The sequence below is a fragment of the Barbus barbus genome (assembly GCF_936440315.1).
Source record: "Barbus barbus genome assembly, chromosome: 4".
In the NCBI taxonomy this organism is placed as follows: domain Eukaryota; kingdom Metazoa; phylum Chordata; class Actinopteri; order Cypriniformes; family Cyprinidae; genus Barbus; species Barbus barbus.
The window spans coordinates 12,746,473-12,771,690 of NC_136732.1; the positions used below are offsets into that span (position 1 = coordinate 12,746,473).

Consider the following 25,218-nt stretch of genomic DNA (forward strand, 5'->3'; position numbering starts at 1 on the left):
AATGCGAAATACGGCACCGGGTTCGTCTGAAGCGTGTCAATCATAACCGTGCCTCATGCTTTTGTGACCTGATCTGAAATCAGTCGTGTGGAGAGCTGATCTGAATCCACGTTGTATAAGAGCTTTTAGCACACGATCCTACAGGCTCTTCCTCCAAATAAACCGAAATGTATGTAACAAATGCATGCAATTTTGATATATTACAACATGTATTTTGAAAACTAACCACACTTTTGCTCCATTTGATCTGAAAAAATATGCCTTAAAATATTTGATCATAAAAATGCACTTAAACATAGAACATGTATTCAAATTATTTTTTGCATATATTTAAAATAACTTAATAGATCCAGAGAAAAGTGAATGTGATGGACCTGTAATTTTGTGCTTCTTTATAAGATTTCAAATAATATATTTTAATTATATATATATATATATATATATATATATATATATATACAGTCATGGCCAAAATTATCGCACCCTTGGTAAATATGATCAAAGAAGGCTGTGAAAATTAATCTGCATTGTTAATCCTTTTGATCTTCTAATTTAAAAAATCAGAAAAATCTAACCTTTCATTGGATAATAAAAATTGGGGAGGAAATATCATTAATAAATGTTTTTCTCTAATACACATTGGCCACAATTAAGAGCACCCATTTATTCAATACTTTTTGAAACCTCCATTTGCCAGTTTAACAGCTCTAATTTTCTCCTATAATGCCTGATGAGGTTAGAGAACACCTGACAAGAGATCAGAGACCATTCCTTCATCCAGAATCACTCCAGATCCTTCAGATTCACAGCTCCATGTTGGTGCTTCTTCTCTTCAGTTCACCTCACTCATTTTCTACAGGGCTCAGGCCAGAGGACTGGAATGGCCATAGAAGAAGCTTGGTTTTGTGCTCAGTGACCCATTTTTGTGTTGTTTTTAAGGTTTGTGTTTGGATTATTGTCCGGTTGGAAGATCCAAACATGGCCCATTATAATGCCTTGTTTCCACTGAGCGGTACAGTACAGTTCAGTACAGCACGATTCGGTACGGGTAACCCTCATCAGGCTTGTGTTTCCACCGCCAGCAGTACCCTTTACTTGATAGGCGTGGTGTAGGCCGGAAAGTAGAGATCGACAATAAAGCGCGACAATAAGCACAACTCTGCCTCTTTTATGTCAGTTTTTATGAACAATAATAGCCATTATAAAAGTATAAGTACAAAGTATAAGAGGCTTATATAAGAGGAAATAAAGACAAACGCAAACAATTCAGTCAAACACTTGCTACAGTCAGCGCTGTAAGTTACACGGTAAAGTTCAAAATAAATATAAAGTTAAACTTTGTGCTCAGTCAAAACGATATGACCAGGAACAAATAATAGATTCATGAGACCACGAATGCCTGTTAAATATACACAAAACGAATTGATTCTCGTTTAATCACCACAGAGACATTAGAGCCAGCGGCAAATGTCGGAAGGACTAGCCAAGCGTAAGGCTGCTGGAGGATACATGAGCACTGAGCACCCGCTGATCGCCTGGAGCTTCGAAATCGGCATAGCAAATTTTCAAATAGGTGCTATATCTTTGTAAATAACCCGCAGGTTTGAGTTTTAAACATCTACATTCTCGCCTGAAAAACTCTTAAAACTACATTTCATGACAGAATAACAGTAATATTTAGAAAATTACGCGGGTTTTAGGGCAATGACGTTTCACAAGTCCACAAGAACAGACAAGAACACATATTGAGAGACTGTGTGAAAATATAAAAGTATAAAATACACTGTTATATATTTTTGTGTGTTTGTGCACTGATGTAATAAGCAGAACACAGCAGAGCGGAACGAGTGAAGGAAGGAGTAGCTTTATCCCCTTGCATCAAGCAAAAGTGAGATTCTGGTAAACCAATCAACATCTGCACTGAGTTTAGCTCCACCCTTTTGGTACACTTTGATGTGCTAGGTACCCCAACGAAAGGGTACCAAAAAAGTGGTACGGTACGGTTCGCAATTTTGGTACCATTCACAACTTCTGACAATGGAAACGGACATAATTGCGTACCGTACTGTACTGCTCAGTGGAAACGAGCCATAAGATTTCTAACAGAGTCAGTCACTTATTGATTTTTTTTCTTTTGGTATTTGATAGAATCCATGATGCCATGTGTCTAAACAAAATGTCCAGGACCTCCAGCAGAAATATAGGCCCACAACATTAAAGATACAGCAGTATATTTCATTGTACACATGGGGTACTTTTTATCCCTGTGTTCACCAAACCCATCTTGAGTGTTTGCTGCTAAAAAGCTCATTTTTTTAGTTTCATCTGACCATATTATCTCAATTATCTTTTGCTGCACATCAGAAATATATTCTTTGGTTTTTCTCAATGTGATGGATGATTAAGGGAATTTGGGCTTTGTTTTGCCTCCTATTTATATTTCTGTCAAACAGGAAGCCATGGCTGGATAATTTCATGTTCATAATCACCCTGGAGTGCTCAAAATTGTAAATATGAATGGGAATATACTTCAGAGATATTTTACTCATAAGAATTTCTAGGGGTGCCAATAATTGTGGCCAATGTGTATTAGAGAAAAACATTTATTTCATAATGATATTTCCCCCCATTTTAAATTGTTATGATCCAATGAAAGGTTCGATTTTGTGATTTTTTTTAATAACAGATCAAAAGGATTAACAATACAGATTAATTTTCACAGCCTTCTTTGATCATATTTACCAAGGGTGCCGATATTTATGGCCATGTCTGTATATATTATACACATTATACTATTGAATTATACATATATTTCCATGGCCACCATCCTCCATGTGTGTCAAATATTGTGGTTAATGTCTCTCCAAATGTCATGCTGTTGTCATTTTTATCTTCACATTCATTAAAAATTCATTATTCTGTTGTCATTTTGGATATTGGTGACCTTTGTCCATGTGGATGCAAGGATTGCTCGTGTGCAATGGACTGTGTTATCACACTTTGAAAATGCCATGCTCGCTACATCTCTTTGTCTCTTAACCTCTACACCTCACAGTCATCACTCCGTCTGAAAAAATTGTAAAAATAAATTATGCATTGAAGTGCAAAGAAGGTAAAACAAGCATTTGGGTGAACTCAGGACACAGATTTTGGGGAGCTGTGCGCTTGCTTTCATAAGTGATTAGACTTACAATTTTCACCTTGTTGATGATAAAACAGGTGCAAATTTTCAGAACACTAAATCAACCACATAGCAATGTGATAGAAACCATCCAGAACCACCTGGTAACTAGTCCCTGATGAAACAATTAAATTATTCTGTTATTATATGACTGAAAAATACTAAAGCATTCCTGTAGCTCAAATAGAGCATGGTGCTTGCAACACCATACGTGGGTTCGATTCCCAGGGTGTTTATAATGCTGATTAAATATGTACTTTGAATGCAGTGTAGTTGGTTTGGGATAAAGCCATTATATATGTATATTTAAAATATAGATATATATAACAGATATATAGATATATATCTATATCTACAGTAAATCAATAAACACTCACCGGCCACTTTATTAGGTACACCTGTTCAATTGCTTGGTAACACAATTTGCTAATCAGCCAATCACATGACAGCAACTCGATGCATTTAGGCATCTAGATGTGGTGAAGACGACTTGCTGAAGTTCAAACCGAGCATCAGAATGGGGAAGAAAGGGGATTTAAGTGACTTTGAATGTGGAATGGTTGTTGGTGCCAGACGGGCTGGTCTGAGTATTTCAAAAACTGCTGATCTACTGGGATTTTCACTCTCAACCATCTCTAGGGTTTACAGAGAATGGTCCGAAAAATATCCAGTGAGCGGCAATTGTGTGGACAAAAATGCCTTGTTGATGTCAGAGGTCAGAGGAGAATGAGCAGACTGGTTAGAGATGATAGAAAGGCAACAGTAACTCAAATAACTCAGTAACTCATTACAACCAAGGTATGCAGAATACCATCTCTGAGCGCACAACACGTCCAACCCTGAAGCAGATGGGCTACAGCAGCAGAAAACCACACCGGGTGCCGCTCCTGTCAGCTAAGAACAGGAAACGGAAGCTACAATTCACACAGGCTCACCAAAATTGGAAAATAGAAGATTGGAAAAACGTTGCCTGGTCTGATGAGTCTCGATTTCTGCTGCGACATTCAGATGGTAGAGTCAGAATTTGGCGTAAAGAACAAGAGAGCATGGATCCATCCTGCCTTGTCTCAACGGTTCAGGCTGGTGGTGTAATGGTGTGCGGGATATTTTCTTGGCACACTTTGGGCCCCTTAGTACCAATTGAGCATCGTTTAAACGCCACACCCCTGAGTATTGTTGCTAACCATGTCCATCCCTTTATGACTACAGTGTACCCGTCTTCTGATGGCTACTTCCAGCAGGATATTGCACCATGTCACAAAGCTCAAATCATCACAGACTGGTTTCTTGAACATGACAATGAGTTCACTTTACTCAAATGGCCTCCACAGTCACCAGATCTCAGTCCAGTAGAGCACCATTGGGATGTGGTGGAACAGGAGATTCGCATCATGGATGTGCAGCCGACAAATCTGCAGCAACTGCGTGATGCTATCATGTCAATATGGACCAAAATCTCTGAGGAATGTTTCCCACACCTTGTTGAATCTATGCCACGAAGAATTAAGGCAGTTCTGAAGGCAAAAGGGGGTCCAACCCGGTACTAGCAAATTGTACCTAATAAAGTGGCCAGTGAGTGTATATAGGTATATAACTAATATATATATATATATATATATATATATATATATATATATATATATATATATATATATATATATATATATATATAACACTTTACTCAATTTAACCTGAATAAAACATGCCTTAAAAATTTGACCATAAAATACATCAACTATACATTTTAACTTTAATTATTAATGTAACTATTCTTAATTAACAAAAAGAATAAATCATTGTAATTCAAAGAATAGAGCATGATAGCAACACCAAGGACATGGGCTTGATTCCCAGGTAATGTATAATGCCGATAAAATGTGTATCTTGAAGGCAATGTAAGTTGCTCTGGATAAAATCATCATAGATTAAATAAAACTTTCATATATGGCAAAATAAATTTCTAAAAATAAACACACTTTACTCACAGGTCAATGCATGCTCTAAAATATGTATAATAAAAATACATCCCCTGAACATTTTAACTTTAATTATGAATTTATTTTTTTAATAATAAAAAAATAAAATAAAAATAATAAACCTGTAGCTCAAACAGGAGGGCATGGTGCTAGCAACGCCAAGAAATATAATTCTGATAAAATGTGTATCTTGAATGCAAAGTAAGTCTCTTTGGATTAAAGCATTATATACAAAATGTAAATAAAACTTTAATTATTAATTTAATTCTTTTTAATTAAGAAAAATAATAAAGCATTCTATTATCTCAAACAGTAGAACTGACGGTCATAGGTTCGATTCCCAAGAAATGTGAAACACTGATAAAATGTGTATCTTGAATGCAAAGTAGGTTGCTTTTGATAAAATGCATAACAAGTAAATCAAAAGATTAACTGCAATGAATTTAATAGAAAACAGACAGACATCTTAATTCAATCACTGTATGTAAAGAGAAATCACTGTTGTTCATGCTGCAGTATCCTGACATGAGTCGTATGGCAAATCTGATTCATCAATTTAAATAGTGTTTTGTATCACAGAATGCCCTTATAATTACACATTCACCTTTCCTGCTCATGCTTTTGTTACTGGAAAGGTCTCTGCTACTGTCTTACCGGGTTATCTGTTACTCCTGCTTGGGGGGGGGTTGAGCATGTGTGCCCCTCACCTCTTTATAAGCAGGAACAGGGACCTGGGAAAAATCACAGAACTTCGTCGTCAAACAGGCATCTGTCCAAACCAAAGGAAGCCCAGCAAGAAACCAGCTTCTGAACATCAACCGCTGCTGTCAGTGAAGATCTGCTCTCAGCATGATGTGGAAAACCACAGCGCTTGTAGTGTGTCTGCTGCTGGCTGGAGTACAGGCTCTGGACGGCCCCTCATACGGAGTCAAGTTATGCGGCCGGGAGTTCATCCGCGCTGTCATCTTCACCTGTGGAGGCTCTCGATGGAAGCGCTCCTTGACAAACACAGGTTAGTATTACAGACCTTGCAGAGCAGGTTTTGTACAAATTGTTTTTTTTTTTTTTTGTAAAACTTGTAAAAATTTAAAGACAGTATCAGTTTCAAAATATGTTGTAACAATAACAAATGCACTACAAGTTAAATATTTTTAATTGACCTATTTAATCTCTATTTTTACTATGCTGAACAATAGTAGATTTAAAATTAAAAATACAGAATTTAACAATTCTAGGTTGTAACAATATTATAAACATTTGCATATACCTATTTAATCTCTGTTTTTACTATGTTTTAAAGGAGTAGATTTTACATTCAAAATTACAGACTAAAATTATGAAAATTCAAAAGTTTGGGCTCAGTTAAATTTCTTTTCTTTTTTTTGAAAGAAACATTAAAACATTTATTCAATACAGACATGAAGAGTTCAGATGCAAAAAGTGCCATCTGAAATTCTTCTAAAATGAGCATTTTTATCAGGCCCCTATATTTATGTTCAGTGATGTCACTTTAATTGCTTAGAAAAGGACCTATACATTGCCATTAGAATAAAATTACTGATCCTAAACATAGCAGCCTGATAAAAATGCTCATTTTAGATGAAGATTTCAGATGGCACTTAGAACAGCATTTATCCCAAATAAATGCTGTTCTTTTGAACTTTTTATTCATCAAAGAATCCTGAAAAATATTAAGCGTTTTCAATATTGACAATAAGATTCAAGATTTTTTTATTCGTCACATACACAATTATACAGAGTATAACCAGCAGTGAAATGTAAGATGTTTTATAGAAATGTATATTAACATTTCACAATAATAAGAAATGTTTCTTAGTAGCAAATCAGCATATTAGAAGGATTTCTGAAGGATCATGTGACACTGAAGACTGGAGTAATGATCCTGAAAATTCTGTTTGCATAACAAGCATTTTAAAAGACATTACAATAGAAAATAGTTTCACAATATTATTGTGTTTACTGTATTTTGAATGAATAAATGCAGCCTTGGTGAGCATACAAAGACTTCAAAACACACACACAAATCTTATCGACTCCAGCGGTGTAAGATCGAAAAAAGTTCAAGTCAAAACTCTCATATATTTAAGTGTATACAGACTTACACACACTCTTTAGGAGTTGTACGTAAAACATTATTGGAGTAACATTCCACAAGAAAATACTATATAAGTTTTTCTATTTCAAAATTCCATGTTTAATTCAATTTGTAACTTCCTATTTCTTTAATGAACTTAAAACTTACAATTTTTGAGCGAAAAGAATTTCTTCCCCAGAAATCATAGTGATTCATGTATTGTTTTAGAAATATGACATGAAACATCTCTTATTTCCCAGATGAAATCCTGGACTTATTCACCTCGTATGACAGTAATGCTCCGGACAGGGCAGTGCTGTATGGTGCTGCACTGTCATCCCAGCATGCCCCTGACTCAAATCTTCCATCACTGGCACAAGGGGAACAGGAAGGTGGCGTGTTCAGCAGGCCAGCGCGCTCTCTCATTTCACAGGAGGTGCTTGAAGCGTTGCGTACCGTGGACAGAAAAGGTCGTGATGTAGTGGTGGGACTGTCCAACGCCTGCTGCAAATGGGGCTGCAGCAAAGGAGAAATCAGCTCACTTTGCTGAGATACTAACCTTCTCTACAGCATGAGTGAATAATTCTCCATTCTGTCCTGTTTAATTTTTCCATCTCCATTCATATATTCATTGAGACTTGTAAATGGTTTGCTTTGAACTCCCATGCATTAGTTAATTTAACTAATGATTTTATAATGTTTGTTGTAAAGTAATGTACTTTTTGTATTCAATTCAGTGTGTTTGCTTTTTAATCTTTATCTGGAGTATATTTCACTCTTGAATAAAGATGATTATTTGCATTAATCGCTAATGAATCAGTTTGTGCGCATTTGCATATTTAACCATAACAATTTATGAAAACTTTTAATAAACTGTGATCAATCAACTCCGAAATTATGGTGAATATATATATATATATTACTGTGTTTTGCTGATGTTGTTTCAAATGAGAAAAATACAAGATAGAAGTTAGTATAATATCCCATTAGTAGTGTAAGCTTCTTTCAAAAGCGGATACGAATTTGTTTCCTAAAGACCACTTGGTTGATGTGGGAATTGTGACTAATAAATTTGCCAGTCTGCACAGTAAAAGTAAAGTCTAGATAAGTCCTACCTTAAAGAATGATTTATGCATCCGACTCTAAAAAAATCTGTTCATTTAGAAGCTACAATATGAAACACATTTTTTATGTTTCCTGTGATGATCCATTTTGTACAGTGTGAGTGAGTTCAGGTGGCCTAGACCCACAGAAACTAAGGGCTTGATCGCATGTCTACTTGCATGACCACGTGTTCACGCAAGTGGGAAGACGACCACGTGTGCATAGACCTTTTCATTTCCCGATGACGCACTGGCCGTTTCTCAATATGCGTGCTTGTCTGTACTTGTGTTCTTGTGGACTTGTGAAACGTCATCAGTCGCTGCCGAAGTACTGTTCCAATTCAAAGTTCACGGCTGTGTCCAAATTCAGGGTCTGCATCCTTCGGAGTACTCATTTGAAGGATGTTACGTCACAGCGCCGCGACGAAGGCTGTCCAAATTCGTAGGATCCTTCAAATGTGGCCCACAAATACGTCCTCCTTTTCCCCGAATTGGAAGGATGGGTGTGGTGGATCCTTTCCCGTCCTACCTGTCCCATAATTCTTTTCGGCAGAGCGTAATGGCGGACGAAGCGAGCGGTAGCGGAGTGGGAGAGGAGTTTCTCTGACAAAACAAGCTAAAGTTTATGCTTCGGCTCAATGAATTTGTAGGAGAAATTAGTAGAATACTTAAAAACAAATAAAAATAGGCTATAATGGCTTACCTGGATGTGACTGTCTTGTAGTCTGATATAAAAACTCTCCGACAACGAGCAAAGAAAGTATTTAATTTATTTAATTGCTTTATTTCTTCCAAAATAATTAAAATGAGGAGAATAGCTCTTTGTTTGTCCATTTTCCCGCTTCTTGCTTGGCGCTGTCACGGTTGCTAGGCGACAGGATATGAGCAACGGGTAAGGGAGGGAACTGAAAGAAGGGTAGGCTGTCCAAATTCACAAACACCGACTTCCGGCTTTTGCGGACGTCGGAGGATCCCTCCTCCTTCAACCGGGTAGGAAGAATCCTAAGGAGGATGCAGACCCTGAATTTGGACACAGCCCACATCTAGCCAAGTCCAGTTCAAATCCCCGGATGTGTTCTTGATCCGCCCCTTTTACCGAGGATGCATCGAGAGGTGACTTGTGCGGACTTGATACGGGCCATAACCCAGAATTCAGTTCGTCCTCCCGTCCTCGAGAGTTCGTTCTTCTGAGTCGAACTTTGGCAAGTCCAAACTCGAAAGGACGGAAGTCCAGACTCTGCGAACTTGGTATTGAGAAACGGCCACTGTGTTTACAGAGAAATGCACGTGTTTACAGAGCTTTATTTTGATTTTAAAATAAGCCTCTGTTCAGTAGTCTCTAAAACAGATGACACAATTGAGTAAATATGGTGCTTCTAAAAGCACTTATTTCCTATTGCGTGCACGCGCTCCCAAGGGGCCAAGACAGTACGTGTCAGTATTTGGACAAGCCCTGGACAAAAGATATTCTAGTCTTTGCCCTGGATAAGCAGTTTCCCCTAAAGGTCATTGAGTTAAAGGAACGTGCTGAAATTAATTACCTTTGTCCTGATTGGTCAACTGGCTTTGCGTAGGAGCCGCGTGGGCGGAGTCTTTCAACTGGTATCTGAGAACCGTAAAGCGAGCTCAAGCTTGTCTTTTGAAGAGATTTGAGAACGGCGACTGTCACTTAAACGATGAAAATTTAACTAATACCTAAAACCTATAAGGAACAAGATCACAGGAAATAGAAAATGCTCGTTCCAGGATGCAGAGAGCGATGCTACTTTTTTAATTGATTGGTAAATATAAGACCCCGAAGAGCTCTATTTGTGCGTCTCACGGGGCAGCGATGTCACTCTGGAGCGAAACAAACAAATGTCTGATGATCGTGGACTTTCCGTGATTGTGTGACGGGACGTTGAGTCACGCTGGAGTTTTTGGGTGCGATGGCATGGCCGAGTGTAAAAGTGCATTTTGTTCAAATACTTTACTTGTGGATATGTTCTCAAGGTGGGCAAAAGTGGTTCGTTTTCAGTATTCTACATATACATAATAAGTAACAATGTATAAATATTTGTGAAAAAGTGCGTATTTTGGGAATATTTGTATTGTTTTCAATTATATATAGTTTGAATTTGAACTATGTATAGTTTTAAATGATGAAAGACTCATTTTATTTTCTTCTTTAGCAGTAAACATTCACAGGACAGACCATTGAATTCATGTTAAACTTTGTCTGCATGTTTTTATGGATCTGAGTTCATCTTTTGTTGTCTTTTTTTATTTGTTTAGTCTCTTGTGAAGTGGCTGTAAACTGCTGGTGGAATAAAGCTCTTCCTTTGGGCCGCAATGTGTCTGTTCTGTGCCACATGAGTACACGAGGAAGAGCAAATGGTTGTGGTCTCTGCCAGCTTTATGTTATCAAACCAGAACACAGTCATCAGTTTACCAACACTTGTGCCAGTAACAAAGAAACCTTCAACTTTTCTATCGCAGCAGAACACAGAGAGCGTATTCACTGCAAGTGTAATGGAAATACTGCAGAAACCTGCAACGTCACAGTAAGAGGAGGCTGTGAGTATGACACAACTGACCATTTACATGTTTCGTTCACAAGATGCGCACAACGGTCCCAGAAGGGAGTTGTTTACAAGAAAAACTGTGTAATGACATGCAGCATTTGGGTATTCATAAATAGAAGTTTTCCACCTAGATCAAAACTTAACAGCACACACACAGTATGAATGGAAGAATTACTATAAGGGGTTTAACAAAAATACAATATGCATATTTTGTTTCTAAGCCATCTGGGATTGCTTGCTCTGTATAATTCAATTGTAAGTGCCCAGGTCTGGGTAGTAACTAGATTTTAGTCGGGTTAGACACCATATTTAATTTAACACGGATGAAAACGAGGCTGTGAAAGATAGAGTTGTAGTCATTGCAATGGCACACACTGTGTTAAGTTCCTACATCATGCGATTTTCACAACTCTTCTGTAACATCCAAAACTATTTTAATGAAGTTTTTGACTAAAAGCTTTTACCCGAAAGACGTTTCATCAGTATATGTCATTGAACACACTGTACTTCAGTCACTCACAGCCTTGTTTTCCTGTCAAAAATGAAACGTAGCACTACCCTGACTGAGGTCTAAATGTGAGTGATCCACCCAGCACTATAAGTGCATTCCTGAAAGTTGCTCAAACAGCATGGGCTGATTCCCTGGGAATGCATGCATCAATTAAATTAATGCAGTGTGAAGAGAGCTTAATTATTTTTAACCTGAACATTCTTTGAGAAGTGCTTATGTGTTGAGATGTTGTCCATTTTGCAGATTTCCCCACATGACTTCCTGTTTTCTCAGTGTAAAAGTAATGGTGCTCTTGCAGCACATTGTGTTGGTTTGAATGGTTATTTCTTCTCCCTTTGTCTTTGCTTCTTTTTTTGGTTTTCCTCCAGAAAGTTTTACATCCTTCCGTCTTTTTCAGATCCAGCATCTCCCCCGTCTCACCCTGATTGTGCTATTGAAGACTTGGAAGATGAAGACATTCACTGCTCTTGGACTAAATCCAACGAGTCAGTGATTCCAACTGTTTACACCCTTCACTGGAAAGATTATGATGGGTGTGTGTTTTCTTATTAACACCACCATTGCATTATGTATGGACATTGTGTACATATTGTGACCATCTGACAATATTTATGTGTGTGTCTATATACAGGAATGTTAAATCTAGGGAGAGCAGTAGTGAGAGTGCAGTCATAAACCGGCTTGAGTATATGAAAAGCACTGAGACTACAGCATGGGTCACTGCCAAAAACGTGCTGGGTTCTGCACAGTCTGAAAGGTCTTTCTTCAACACGGGCCATATCAGTAAGTCATGTTTACTCTGTTGTAAACCATCGCTTGCTTCCTTTAAACCATGCACAGTTTTATCAAAATTGAATGGCTCTATTTGAAGCACGGTCTTTGGCACGGTACAGTACTCCATATATATAAAATTTTGATGATTATTACTATGAATAAGTCTAAAAAAAGAGTGCATCACCTCAATAGCCTCTCTCATATTCATCTCCCTAGATATATAATACAAGTGTTCAAAGGTTTGGTGTCAGTAAGTTTTTTTTTTTTTTTTTTTTTTTTTTTTTTTTTTTTTTAAATAAAGAAATTACTACTGTTATTCAGCAAGGATCCAGTAAATGTGTGATATTTTAAATAAATACTGTGCTTTTGAACTTTCTTGTTAAAAGAATCTTTAAAAAAAAGTTAGCATTGTTTTCACAAAATATTTCAGCATTGATAATAATAATAAATATTTCTTGAGCATCAAATCAGCATACTAGAATGATTTCTGAAGGATCACGTGACACTGAAGACTGGAGTAATGATAGTAATAGTTAAAACATTCAGCTTTGTCATCACAGGAATAAATTATATTTTAAAGTGAACTATTATTTTCAAATTGTGATTATATTTCACAAATAACGGTATTTCTTTTATTACTGTATTTTGATCAAATAAATGTAGGATTGGTGAGCACAAAAGACGTCTTTCAAAAATATTTAAAAAAGCTCAAAGAAGGGTTTTATCAGGCAAAAATTGTAAGTTAACTTTGTACTAGCTTTTAATGTTTTCCGTCTTTTTTTCATAGAACGACCAGACCCCCCATACAATATAAACCTCACCTCTGAACCACTGGAGTTCAGCTGGGACATGGACTGTGACAGAGTGGGCCCCTTGGACAAGAGCTGTCAAGTGCAGTACCGTGCGCGCAATCACATGCTGGACTGGATTGAGGTGAGAGGAGAGAGAGAAACCAGACTGATTTGACTCTGATTTGGAATAATATTTCAAAATTTTCCTTGAAGCTTTGATTTTACTAGCTTCAGGGGTGCAGCTCTGGCCAATTTTAATTCATGTGCTCAAAAGTGATTTTGTAAATTGAGTATCAATAATGAATAAAACCCATCTGCATGATGGAAGGTTTGCTAAAAGTAAAGTTAATGAATATATAATCACATCCATTCAAAAAGTTATTTGATTAAATTATAGATCTTTGGGATTTGAGAAACAATATTGGATTGTTCAAATAAAAATCTCAGTAAAATAGAAAATGCAGATTTATGAACCAGGCCTAGAAGTACAACAGATTGAATTCTTATTGTGCAGGTGGATGATTGCCAGGTCACGTATGTGTTGGAGGATCCCCAGCCATTCACACAGTACAGTTTTCGTGTTCGCTGCCACTGTGGATATGAAGAGAAAGTCATGAGTAACTGGAGTTCAGTGTATTCATTCAGAACGCCCCCTGCAGGTCAGAGAAAGACCACTCATTGCATTAATTGAAGACAATGATTCACTCATTCAATGCTCAATTTTTGTTTTATTGAAGATGGCCTTGATACACATTCACTCAGCAGTAGAATATGGATGTCCGTTGTGTTTTAGAGTCCTAAATACAAAAGCAATTCCGTTTTAAACAAGAGCCACCACCATGTTCTGTATCCAGAATGACTTCCTGTAATGTTTTGAGTCTCTTATGCTCTCCAAGGCTGCATTTATTAGATCAAAAATACAGTAACAACAATTAAATGTTATTCCAATTTAAAATAGGTGTTTTCTATTTTAAAATGTCATTGATTTATTCAGCACCTTTCAATCATTTATCATTTCTTTCATTCCTTTTTTCTAAATATCGTGCCATAGAACAAAATCAATGATGATGACTCTGTGTCTGTAATATTCTCTCTTTTCAGCACCGGTTGGACAGCTGGATGTTTGGAGTGACTGTGGCCCTTATTCTTACATGTCGTCTTGTAACGTCTATTGGAAGGCAGGGTGTACTCCCATAATGCATCAGTCTAATCTGTTCTTGTTTGGTGGTGGGTCAGTCATGATCCAAAAGGTCATGAATGAACTGTCAACATTTGACTGTCTTTCTCTGTCTCTCAGGAAATGCCCCTGTCTCAGGCTAGAGGGGAAATTTTCAACTATATTATAACTATAAAGCTTAAAAATGGCACTGTGGTCAAGCAGCAGGTCACCAGGCAACAGAGAGACACTGAAAGTCAGCAGCTCGCTGAACAGAGCTGCCTGCAGCTCAGACACTTCCTCAAGCCGGGTGTTATGGGAGTTTTTGTGTCAGCCAACACCTCAATGGGCACATCGGACCCCACATTCATGCCGTTTGCTGAGAGGGGTAAGTCAATGCAAAATTCTGATTAAAAGTTACAAAGTTAAATCAAATATTATTTGAAATGTTAGTAATTTGCATTTGTCTCAAGTTCTGCTGAAAATGTAAACATGTCTACTTATGTTTTTATAACATCACTACCGTTCAGAAGCTTGGGATCAGTAAGATTTGAAATAAAATTATACTTTTATTCAGCATGGACGCATTAAATTGATCAAAAGTAACAGTAAAGACAAAAATCTAGTTCAAATAAACGCTGTTCCTTTGAACTTTCTGTTCATCAGAATATCACAGTTTTCACAACAATATGAAGCAGCTCAGCTGTTTTTTAACACTGATAATAATAAGAAATGTTTGTTGAAAATCATCAAATTAGAATGATATCTGAAGGATTATGACACTGAAGACTGGTGTAATGATGCTGAAAATTCAGCTTAGCATCACAGGAATAAATATATATTTTTAAATATATTAAATGACAAAACAGTTGTTCTAAATTGCAATAATATTTCACAATATTACTGTTTTATTGTATTTTTGATCAAATGAATGCAGCCTTAACATTAAAATCTTATCAGCCGCAAACTTTTTGAACAGTAGTTTATAATTATATCTTTGATTATATTTATGTCATATGTATGCCCTGTAGGACAGACAACGCCTGAGGTGAATCTGAGAGTAATAGGTGCGAGTCAGGCGCTGCGGGTCTCATGGTCCATACACCCACAGTTCTCCGAGAGCGTCCTGGAGTATGTGTTACAGCACATGTCTGTTGTACCTGACCGTATGTGCTTGAACTGGGTCAGAGTGAATAGAACCCAGAGATCTATCACACTCACAGGTTTGTGTGTGTGTGTGTAAGAGAGAAAGATGTAGTTTGTCCTGATGCTGATATTGATTTTGTGTTTGTCTCCATCCACAGGTTACTTCAGGAACTACACAGCTTATAATGTGTCACTGTTTGCAGTCTCCAACAACCACAGCACTTTCCTCAAGTCAGCAATTGCATACACACTTGAAGGAGGTATGACATCTCTTAAAGGGACAGTTCACCCAAAAATGTGATCCTGGACCACAAAAAAACGTAAGGGTCAAATTTTTGGAAACTTGGATTTATACATCATCTGAAAGCTGAATAAGCTTTCCATTGATGTATGGTTTGTTAGGATAGGACAGGGTTCCTCAATAGGCGGCCCGCGAGAGAAAAATGTTTGGCCCGGTCTAAATTCAAATAATGTGTCATGAAAATTCAAACGCAGCATCAGAAAGCGACATTAACTTACATCATGTCTACACCGCATGCGAGCAGCGCGGAGCGACGCAACAAAATACAATAGAACTTATTATAATCAGAGATGCTGTCTACACTTGATGTGGCGCAGCGCTGCGTGACAAATACCCAACAGTAGCTGACAAAGCAATGCTACTATGTGACAACAAAAACATGGCAAGTGTGAAGTAAAGAAAAGTGGACACGCAAAATAGATGATTCAAATGTGAATGGACTGAACAGTTTTGAGTGAGTGAGTGATCCCATCTTTGATGTTGGCGCGCAATGATTTCACAGTTTTAACGTAAGTTTGCTTTAATTTATTTTCAAGATCTGAGGTAAAATATCTATTGTTGCTTTCACTATGGCTATAAACCTCGCGCAAAATAATATTCCGACTCACATTAGACACTTTTGTGGGGCAAATGGGGGCAGTCTCTCTCTAATGGTTAGAGAGTCAGACTCGTAACCCAAAGGTCGTGGGTTTGAGTTTCAGGTCCGGTAGGGATTGTAGGTGGGGGGAGTGAATGTACAGCACTCTCTTCACCTTCAATACCACGACTGAGGTGCCCTTGAGCTAGGCACCGAACCCCCAACTGCTCCCCGGGCGCCGCAGCATAAATGGCTGCCCACTGCTCCTGGTGTGTGTTCACTGCTGTGTGTGTGCACTTTGGAAAGCACTTTGGATGGGATAAATGCAGAGCACAAATTCTGAGTATGGGTCACCGTACTTGGCCACATGTCACATCACTTTCACTTTTTCACTTTTAAAATTGAATAAAGCACATAATCATTACCTGAGATTATCACTGTCATATTTTGTATGTTGTTCCTGCCGCGACGTCACAGAAAAAAAAAAAAAAAATTCTAAAATAGAATTCCGTGTCGCTTATTGTCACGTGAAAATATACTTTTTATCGCGTCACGTCTGGTTGGGACACACGGTGCTACAGTTTGATCCTCAATAAAAATATTAATGCTGAAAGATCTAATAATTGAATCTGCAATTAGGGAAAGTGGAGAGAAGAGATCCAGTCTGAAGAGGAGCAGTAACAGTTCATTTGCGTGGCAGACATGGAGATCCAGATTTTTTGTTTGTTCAGTTGTTTTTACTATTCTGTATCTAAATGCAAAAATGTTAATAATTATTTGAATAAAACAGACTACTGGAGGGAAAAAATCTGAATATTTATCTTGTGACCATTTTAACAAAAGCAACAATAATATAATAATTGTAATAATAATTAAATATATAAAGAGTTCATTTGCAAAAACAAATAACTCCATTTTTAACCATTTTCAAAAATCTGTTTTTTTATTGTGCATTCTAATTAATCTCAAACTGCAGTTGGGTTATTTTGATTAGGTTAAAATAACAAAACAAAAAAACAAAAAATATATATATACAGCTAACTAACACAATAAAACACAATAAAAACTGTATCATGATTAAAAACATGATTTTTGAACATTTAAAAAAGTTATCTCGGAGTTATCTGTTTTTGCAACTAAATTCTCCGTATAGATAGATAGATGTATAGATAGATAGGTAGGTCAGTGGTCCTTGGCTTGGTATTGTTGGCAGAATTCGGCCCTCGGTGAAAACTAATTGAGGAACCCTGGGATAGGACAATATTTATAGTTGAGATACAACTATTTGAAACGCAAAAAAAAAGTTTTGATATATTTAAAATATCTTAATGGAACATGATCTCTACTTAATATCTGAATGATGTTTGACATATAAATCGATAGTTTTGACCCATACAATGAATTGTTGGCTATTGCTACAAATATACCCATGCTACTTATGACTGTTTTTGTGGTCCAGGGTCACAAATAAAAAATTGTGTCATTAATTACTCACCCTCATGTCGTTCCAAACCCATAAGACCTTTGTTTATCTTCGGAACACAAATTAAAATATTTTTTATGAAATCGGAGAGTTTTTTGACCCTGCATAGACAGCAGCACAACTGACACGTTCAAGGCTTAGAAAAGTAGTAAGGACATTGTTAAAATAGTCCATGTGACAGTGGTTCAACCTTAATTTTATGAAGCTACAAGAATATTTTTTGAGCGCAAAGAAAACAAAAATAACAACTGTATTCAACATTCTTCTCTTCCGTTATCCCTTATTTTTGGGTGAACTATCCCTTTAAATCACTGAATGCGCTTTTATTTCAATGACAACAGACCTAAGTCCACATGACAACATTTAAAATTGGGCTTCTGTTCTGTTTGCAAATACAACAGAGAGCCAAAATTCTGAAAAATATAGATGGTATTACCATGAATTAATACTTGCACTTCTTTACAACTTACACCCCTCTGCCTAAAGGTTACATCATTTATCGTCCATTGTAAAAGTAGATTGCGTTGTCGATGATTGTCTTGTATAGTGCAACAGATTGAATTAAAAAAATTGTAATGCATTCCATTTATAAGACATTTTCTCACTTTGAGCTTGTTTTAGGGCACAAAGTACTTGGCTAGTAATAAAGTCATCTAGCCTTCATGTTTGTATCATCTCTTCATCTTCCCTGCCAGTTCCTCCTAAAGTTCCTCAAGTCCATGTGAAGAACATCTCTCACTCCTCTGCCACTTTGATATGGAGCCCTATCCCTGTAAATGAGAGCAAAGGTGTCATCCTGCATTACTTAGTGGGCATCAAAGAAACAGGTTTGCCATCACAGGAATAAATTGTTTTTAAAATATATTCAAAATGAAAACAGTTATTTAAAATTGTAATAAGATTTCATAATATTGCTGTATTTTTGATGAGCAGATTGTACTGACCCCATACTTTGATTAGTAGTGCATATCTATGTCGTTTGGCCTATGTAACAGGGTCTAATATAAGCAGTAACGGAACCAGCATGCAGTTGTCAGAGCTGCAGCCAGCCCAGCAGTACCACATCTGGGTGAGCGCTGTGAGTGCTGCTGGTGAAGGTAACAGGAGCTTCACCACTTTCTCCACCAATGAAAAAAACAGTAAGTACGAGGCAGATGAGCTGTTTCTTTCTTCCTTTGGGATTTACATTGCATGCATAATCCAAAATACTAAGACATCCTTGTTTTACATACAGTATGCAGATCACATATTCAGCTTTAGGTAGTAAACCAATTGTTTCCATCCATCTCATCTCCTAGGTAATGCTACCCTGTTGGCTGTATTCATAATATTGATCTTCCTGGTCTTATTAGTTTGTGTTTTTACGTTGGTGTAAGTATAGCTTTTCATCATAATTCCATCTATATGGCCAAAAGTACATGGACACCCCCTTGTAAGGGCTGCTTCACACAGAACGTTTTTCCATTCCACTGCGCTCCATAGTTTATTTTTGACACAAATTCGCGCTAGACAGATGTGTTTGACTGTTGTGCTTGCATCTCTAAAAATGCAGCGCTCATCTTAAAATAAGTTCAACTCTCAAAAAAAAACTTGTCTCGAGCATTTTTTGCCATTCCACTGTCAGTGTCTCATGGTTTTCGAAGGCGTCAGATTTGACAAAAAAGCCATATATAGTTTTATATATGCAGATCCCCAGTTATTATGGGTAAGAGATAATTTTCTAAAAACAAAACGCCTCTTAAAAATGCTGTATTGAACCAGAAAAATAAAATACAAAAGACCTAATATTGACCAATATCCTACATAATTAAAAAGCAAGAAATGTAATTTATTTTAAATTGAATTTAAGTTCAATATAAAATATTTAAATATAATAAACAATATAAGAATAAATAGAATTATAATTCAATAAATTATTTGTATTTGAATTATAAATGTATGTTAAAGTTGTATCTCAAATTATTTAGAAATTTTAATTATGCTCTGTTACACCGGTGTTAGGAGGGGGGTTTCAGGGACAAAGGGTTGGGATCCGCAAAAAGCATGGTATCCATATGCTTTTGGCCCTCTTGTGTTTTATTTTCCATTACATTCAGCTATCATCACATTTTGAAATTATACTCTGCTTTCAATCACATCCAGGGCCGAATTGACTTATCGTGACATAGGAAAACACATTTTTGTGCCCCCCTTCCCTATTAATATACATTACCACCCCAGCAAACAAAAATATTTTGTGATCAGTGGAAACCGTTACAGCATTTTCTATCACAATAAGCGCTTATGTTCAGTCAATAAAGATCGAATGTAATTCTTTCTTTGAGGACGGAAAATCTTTCCATTAATAGGCTCTGGTGTCGTGGCCATATTACCACTTTGGGAGTGCATTATTTCTCTAATGGTCTAATTTTAATGGCCTGGAGTCACAACCACCTCAAGACATTGTTCGGTTTCTGTCCTCGTCTCCACGTGTGTGAGAAAGAAAGCGCAATTTCCATACATAAAAAGGTGGAAAACATGGAAATAGTTAGTCATTTTTACCCTATTGGTTGTTATATTTGTCTATGGGGTTTTTGATCTTTACTGTTGTAGAAAGTCCATAGTTAAAAAAAAACATTAGGCTATATATCTCTCTTTATTGTGTTTGGGCCCACCCTGGACGAGCGATCATAGGCACGTGCCTAGAATGCCTATGCATAAATCCGGCCCTGATCACATCACTCTATTTTTCAGCATTGGCATCACTGGCATTGTATGCACACACAGTTTAACGTCTTGTGTACTGTACACAAAATGAGTTTAACAAGTAAATTTGACATTTTGTGATAAATTAATATCTGCTTTCTAGGTACCGACCAACTTGGTGTTTTGTGAAGATCCCAGATCCAATTAACAGTAAAACATTTAAGCATATGAACTTTCAGGTGAGAATCTAAAGTCTTTTGAGTGTTCCATATGAAAGAGATGTCACACTTACAAAAACAGAACAATATTCATTCACGTCTTGGCTTTTCTTCCAGCATGCATGGCCACGGCTCTGTTCTCCTTCTGAACTGAATATTAAGATCTCTGAGCTGGAGATCGTGGAGAAGCTGAATAGCGACACACCTACTCCTCCATCAGAGACTGAACCGGAGAAGGTTTTAATCGATGTGGAACCCCAAGATTTTCAGCTGCCAAATGGACTGGGCAGAACAAATGAAGGTAGAGATGAGCCTGAGGAATCAAACAAAGGAAGCATTTTAAAGCATGACAGCTGGCCAAAGGAGTACAGCGAGATGGTCGACACTGATGAAGAGAAGGATGGTGGTGATGAGGAAGAGTGGTGTGACCAGCAATGTGTCTCGGACTATGAAAGACATTTTTTGCCTTCTGTTGAGGCCAATTAACTTTTCATACCTCAGGATGTTTCATCTGTTACTGTATTGCCTTAAATGGAATAATCAGAAAGTGACTGTTTTACTGAAAAACAAGGTGTTTTTTTTAATCAGACACTGAAAAGAGTATTAAGACAAATGTTATTCATGAAATGACAGATGTATCCATGAGAGAGGTCTTGCACAACTGCACAGATTTTTACAGTCTTCCACACTAGCTGCAAGCTAACGTATATTTTTTGCACCACTAGCATCATCAAGTGGAATAAGGACTATTCAGGTTTCTGGAATACTCTCCCCTTTTGCCATTGGTCAGATGTTCATGCCTAAAGCTCACGCCATTGATTGAGCTAATGTTAGGTGGCTCAGAGTGTAAAGAGCTCCTCTTTGACGTGGTTAACACTTTTCAGGGAATTCAACTTACGGATGTCTTATAGCTATATCTGCACATTAAACCTTGTATTTAAACATGGAAAACATTGCACATGTGACACAAATTAGATGTTATTACTAGTAGATCCAGCACACAACTGAATGTAAAAAGTTTTTGTACATACTGGTAAATAAGTTTTATATATGAATGTGCTGCTTATTTGTGGTCATTGTGTGTGTGTATATATATATATATATAAGATAATTTCTCATACATTCTACAGTGATTTGTTTGACAGATGATGTAGAATTGGCATGTTAACTTAGGACTAGTCAGAAGTAGTAGTCTGTGTGGTGTAGTTTACCCATTTTATGGAAGCCTTGAAATGCAAAAAATAAGACAATCTCTCGTAACTGTGATTTTAAATTTGAAATTGTGTTTTTTACGGGCTTCCATTCCATATAGCAATTTTTAGGTTGCCTCAGTCAAAGTTCTGGAATATCAGTACAGTCTATATTCATATATATATATGAATAAAATAGTGACTATATATATATATATATAGTACCAGTACCAGTATAGTACCAGTGACTAGATGGTATAATAGTACCAGTAAAGTAAATATATTTGACCTTCAGATGGAGAAGTGTTAAAGATTATGATTACAAATTAGGTTAATTTAGATAGCTAAACTGATGAGGTTTAACTACCATTCAAACGTTTGGGGTTGGTAAGATTTTTTTGATGTTTTTGAAAAAAGTCTCTGCTCATCAAGGCTCCATATGTGTTAAAAAAAAATTACTACAATTTGAAGTAACTCCTTTATATTTCACAAAAATTATAATGTAATGAAAAACAGTATGTCCAGCTATAGACAGGCTCTAAAAGCTGCCAGGGCAGAGCATATCCGCAAACTCATAGATAACCAAAACAATCCAAGGTTCTTATTTAGCACAGTGGCTAGATTAACAAATAAACACACGCCACCCGATCTAAATATTCCTTCACAGTTTAATAGTAATGACTTTATGAATTTCTTTACTGATAAAATAGATAACATCAGAAATACAATAACAAATGTAGATTCTACTGCGTCTAGTATTTCAGCTTCATTCATCGCACCCAAAGAAAAACTGCAGTGCTTTACAACTATAGGACAGGAAGAGCTAAATAACCTTATCAGTGCATCTAAACCAACAACGTGTTTATTAGATTCTGTACCCACTAAACTACTGAAAGAGTTGTTAACTGTAGCAGAAGAACCGCTTCTCAATATTATTAACTCATCGTTATCTTTAGGTCACGTCCCAAAACCATTCAAGCTGGCGGTTATTAAGCCTCTTATTAAGAAACCACAACTACGAACTGGCAAATTACAGGCCCATTTCAAATCTTCCGTTTATGTCTAAAATTTTAGAAAAAGTTGTGTCTGCTCAATTGTGCTCCTTCTTGCAAAAAAGTTTCAGGCCTCACCATAGCACAGAAACTGTACTTGTTAAAATTACAAATTACTTACTTCTTGCTTCAGATCAAGGCTACATCTCATTGCTATTATTACTTGATCTTAGTGCTGCGTTCGACACTATAGACCATGATATACTCATTGATCGATTACAAAACTATACTGGTATTCAAGGGCAGGCTTTAAGATGGTTTAGATCCTACCTGTCCGATCGCTACCACTTTGTTCATTTAAAAGGAGAGTCATCTCAATTATCACCAGTAAAGTATGGAGTACCACAAGGATCTGTCCTAGGTCCTCTGCTATTTTCAATATACATGTTGCCTCTTGGTAATATTATTAGAAAATACGGGATTAGTTTTCATTGTTATGCTGATGATACTCAGCTATATATCTCAACAAGACCAGATGAAACTATCTAAACTAATAGATTGTGTAAAAAAATTTAAAAGATTGGATGACCAATAATTTCCTCCTATTAAATTCAGATAAGACAGAGATATTACTTATTGGACCAAAAAACAGTACACAGAATCTCTTGGATTACAATTTGCAACTAGACGGATGCACTGTCACATCCTCTAAAGTAAAAAATCTGGGTGTTATATTAGACAGCAACTTGTCCTTTGACAATCATATTTCCCATGTTACAAAAACAGCATTCTTCCATCTTAGAATTATTGCCAAGCTTCGGAACATGCTACCTGTTTCTGATGCAGAAAAGCTAGTTCATGCATTCATGACCTCTAGACTGGACTATGTAATGCACTGCTAGGTGGTTGTCCTGCATCTTCAATAAACAAGCTACAAATAGTCCAAAATGAAGTGGCTAGAGTTCTTACCAGGTCAAGAAAATGTGATCATATTACCCCAATTTTACAGTCTCTGCATTGGCTACCCATTCAGTTCCGTATATTTACAAAATATTATTACTTGCCTATAAGGCCCTAAATGGTTTAGCTCCTGCGTACCTAACTCGTCTTCTACCACGCTACAATCCAACCCGCTCCCTAAGGTCGCAACACTCTGGACTTTTGGTAGTACCTAGGATAGCAAAGTCCACTAAAGGAGGTAGAGCTTTTTCACATTTGGCTCCCAAACTCTGGAATAGCCTTCCTGATAACGTTCGGGGTTCAGACACACTGAGGAGTTGAAAGTCTGTGTTACCCAGCGACAGCCCCAAAACATCACTGCTCTAGAGGAGATCTGCATGGAGGAATGGGCCAAAATACCAGCAACAGTGTGTGAAAACCTTGTGAAGACTTACAGAAAACGTTTGACCTCTGTCATTGCCAACAAAGGGTATATAACAAAGTATTGAAATGAACTTTTGTTATTGACCAAATACTTATTTTCCACCATAATTTGCAAATAAATTCTTTAAAAATCCCACAATGCGATTTCCTGGATTCTTTCCCCCCCATTCTGTCTCTCATAGTTGAAGTGTACCTATGATGAAAATTACAGGCCTCTCTCATCTTTTTAAGTGGGAGAACTTGCACAATTGGTGGCTGACTAAATGCTTTTTTGCCCAACTGTATATTGTGTTTTTGCTGCTTTGTACTGTAAGAATTACAGAACCTCAAACACTTTCAACTCCTGAGATGGACAACACACACACAGTGCATTAACATACAGACATCTGTCTCCACATCCCACTGAGAGAAAATGTGGGAAAATGCCTCTCTCACATATGCATCAGTTCCTTTTCATCCCCTTCCTTCCCCTCACCCATCCTTCACTCAGCTCACTCAGAATGGTCGATAGTAGAATATAATGATCTACATGATTGCAAGTGATATTTACAGTCATGTTTGGTATCATTTGAATTGTCTCAGGGCGCCTGGTACAATGGTCTCATTCTTACAAGAAGTAAACTAAAAGGTAATACAGATCCTAAGAGTTTAAAGATGTATTGCACGCTGTAGAGGGTGGGTCAGTTCCCAGTACCTTTCATGCAAATTACCTTCTGTCCCAAAAGGTGTAAACTCGACTTGATCAAAGCAAATTCCAATTGATGGTTCCTGTCTCCATTTCAGGGGATGTTTATCTTGATCAGAGTACTTAAGGAAATGTTGCAAAAGGATCGGCGCAATTTTCTGTAGCCAGAAGCCCGTAGTGTGGTGTGTCTCAATACTCACACTATGTATTTCTATAGTCAGGTATGCATCTTTTACTCGTAGATTTATCTTTGAGAATTCGATGTTTTGTATTGATATGATTTGATCTCTTTGAATTGGCTATGTAATTGGCATAACACATGCAGTATTTACCTGACTGATAATAAATTGTTACATTTGACCTTATTCTGTTTTACTCTATAATTATTGACTTTAGTAGATTATGTT

General features: G+C 36.9%; 2 protein-coding genes across 2 annotated transcripts; both read left to right on the plus strand.

The window, feature by feature from the left end:
* Positions 1 to 6,006: 6,006 nt before the first annotated feature.
* Positions 6,007 to 7,802, plus strand: rln3a (relaxin 3a; the record flags this gene model as incomplete). The annotated part of the gene is made up of 2 exons (XM_079414957.1): positions 6,007 to 6,169; positions 7,513 to 7,802. The coding sequence occupies 2 exons, from the start codon at positions 6,007 to 6,009 to the stop codon at positions 7,800 to 7,802; spliced, it is 453 nt and encodes a 150-aa protein (XP_079271083.1).
* Positions 7,803 to 9,311: 1,509 nt separating this feature from the next.
* il12rb2l (interleukin 12 receptor, beta 2a, like) lies at positions 9,312 to 21,614 on the plus strand. The gene is made up of 15 exons (XM_079414956.1): positions 9,312 to 10,347; positions 10,630 to 10,911; positions 11,828 to 11,963; positions 12,062 to 12,213; positions 12,992 to 13,137; positions 13,510 to 13,654; positions 14,097 to 14,173; positions 14,293 to 14,539; positions 15,183 to 15,374; positions 15,456 to 15,557; positions 18,354 to 18,485; positions 18,654 to 18,797; positions 18,957 to 19,029; positions 20,507 to 20,582; positions 20,679 to 21,614. Exons 1-15 carry the CDS (start codon positions 10,284 to 10,286, stop codon positions 21,045 to 21,047), a joined length of 2,337 nt encoding a protein of 778 aa, XP_079271082.1. The 5' UTR covers positions 9,312 to 10,283; the 3' UTR covers positions 21,048 to 21,614.
* Positions 21,615 to 25,218: the final 3,604 nt, after the last annotated feature.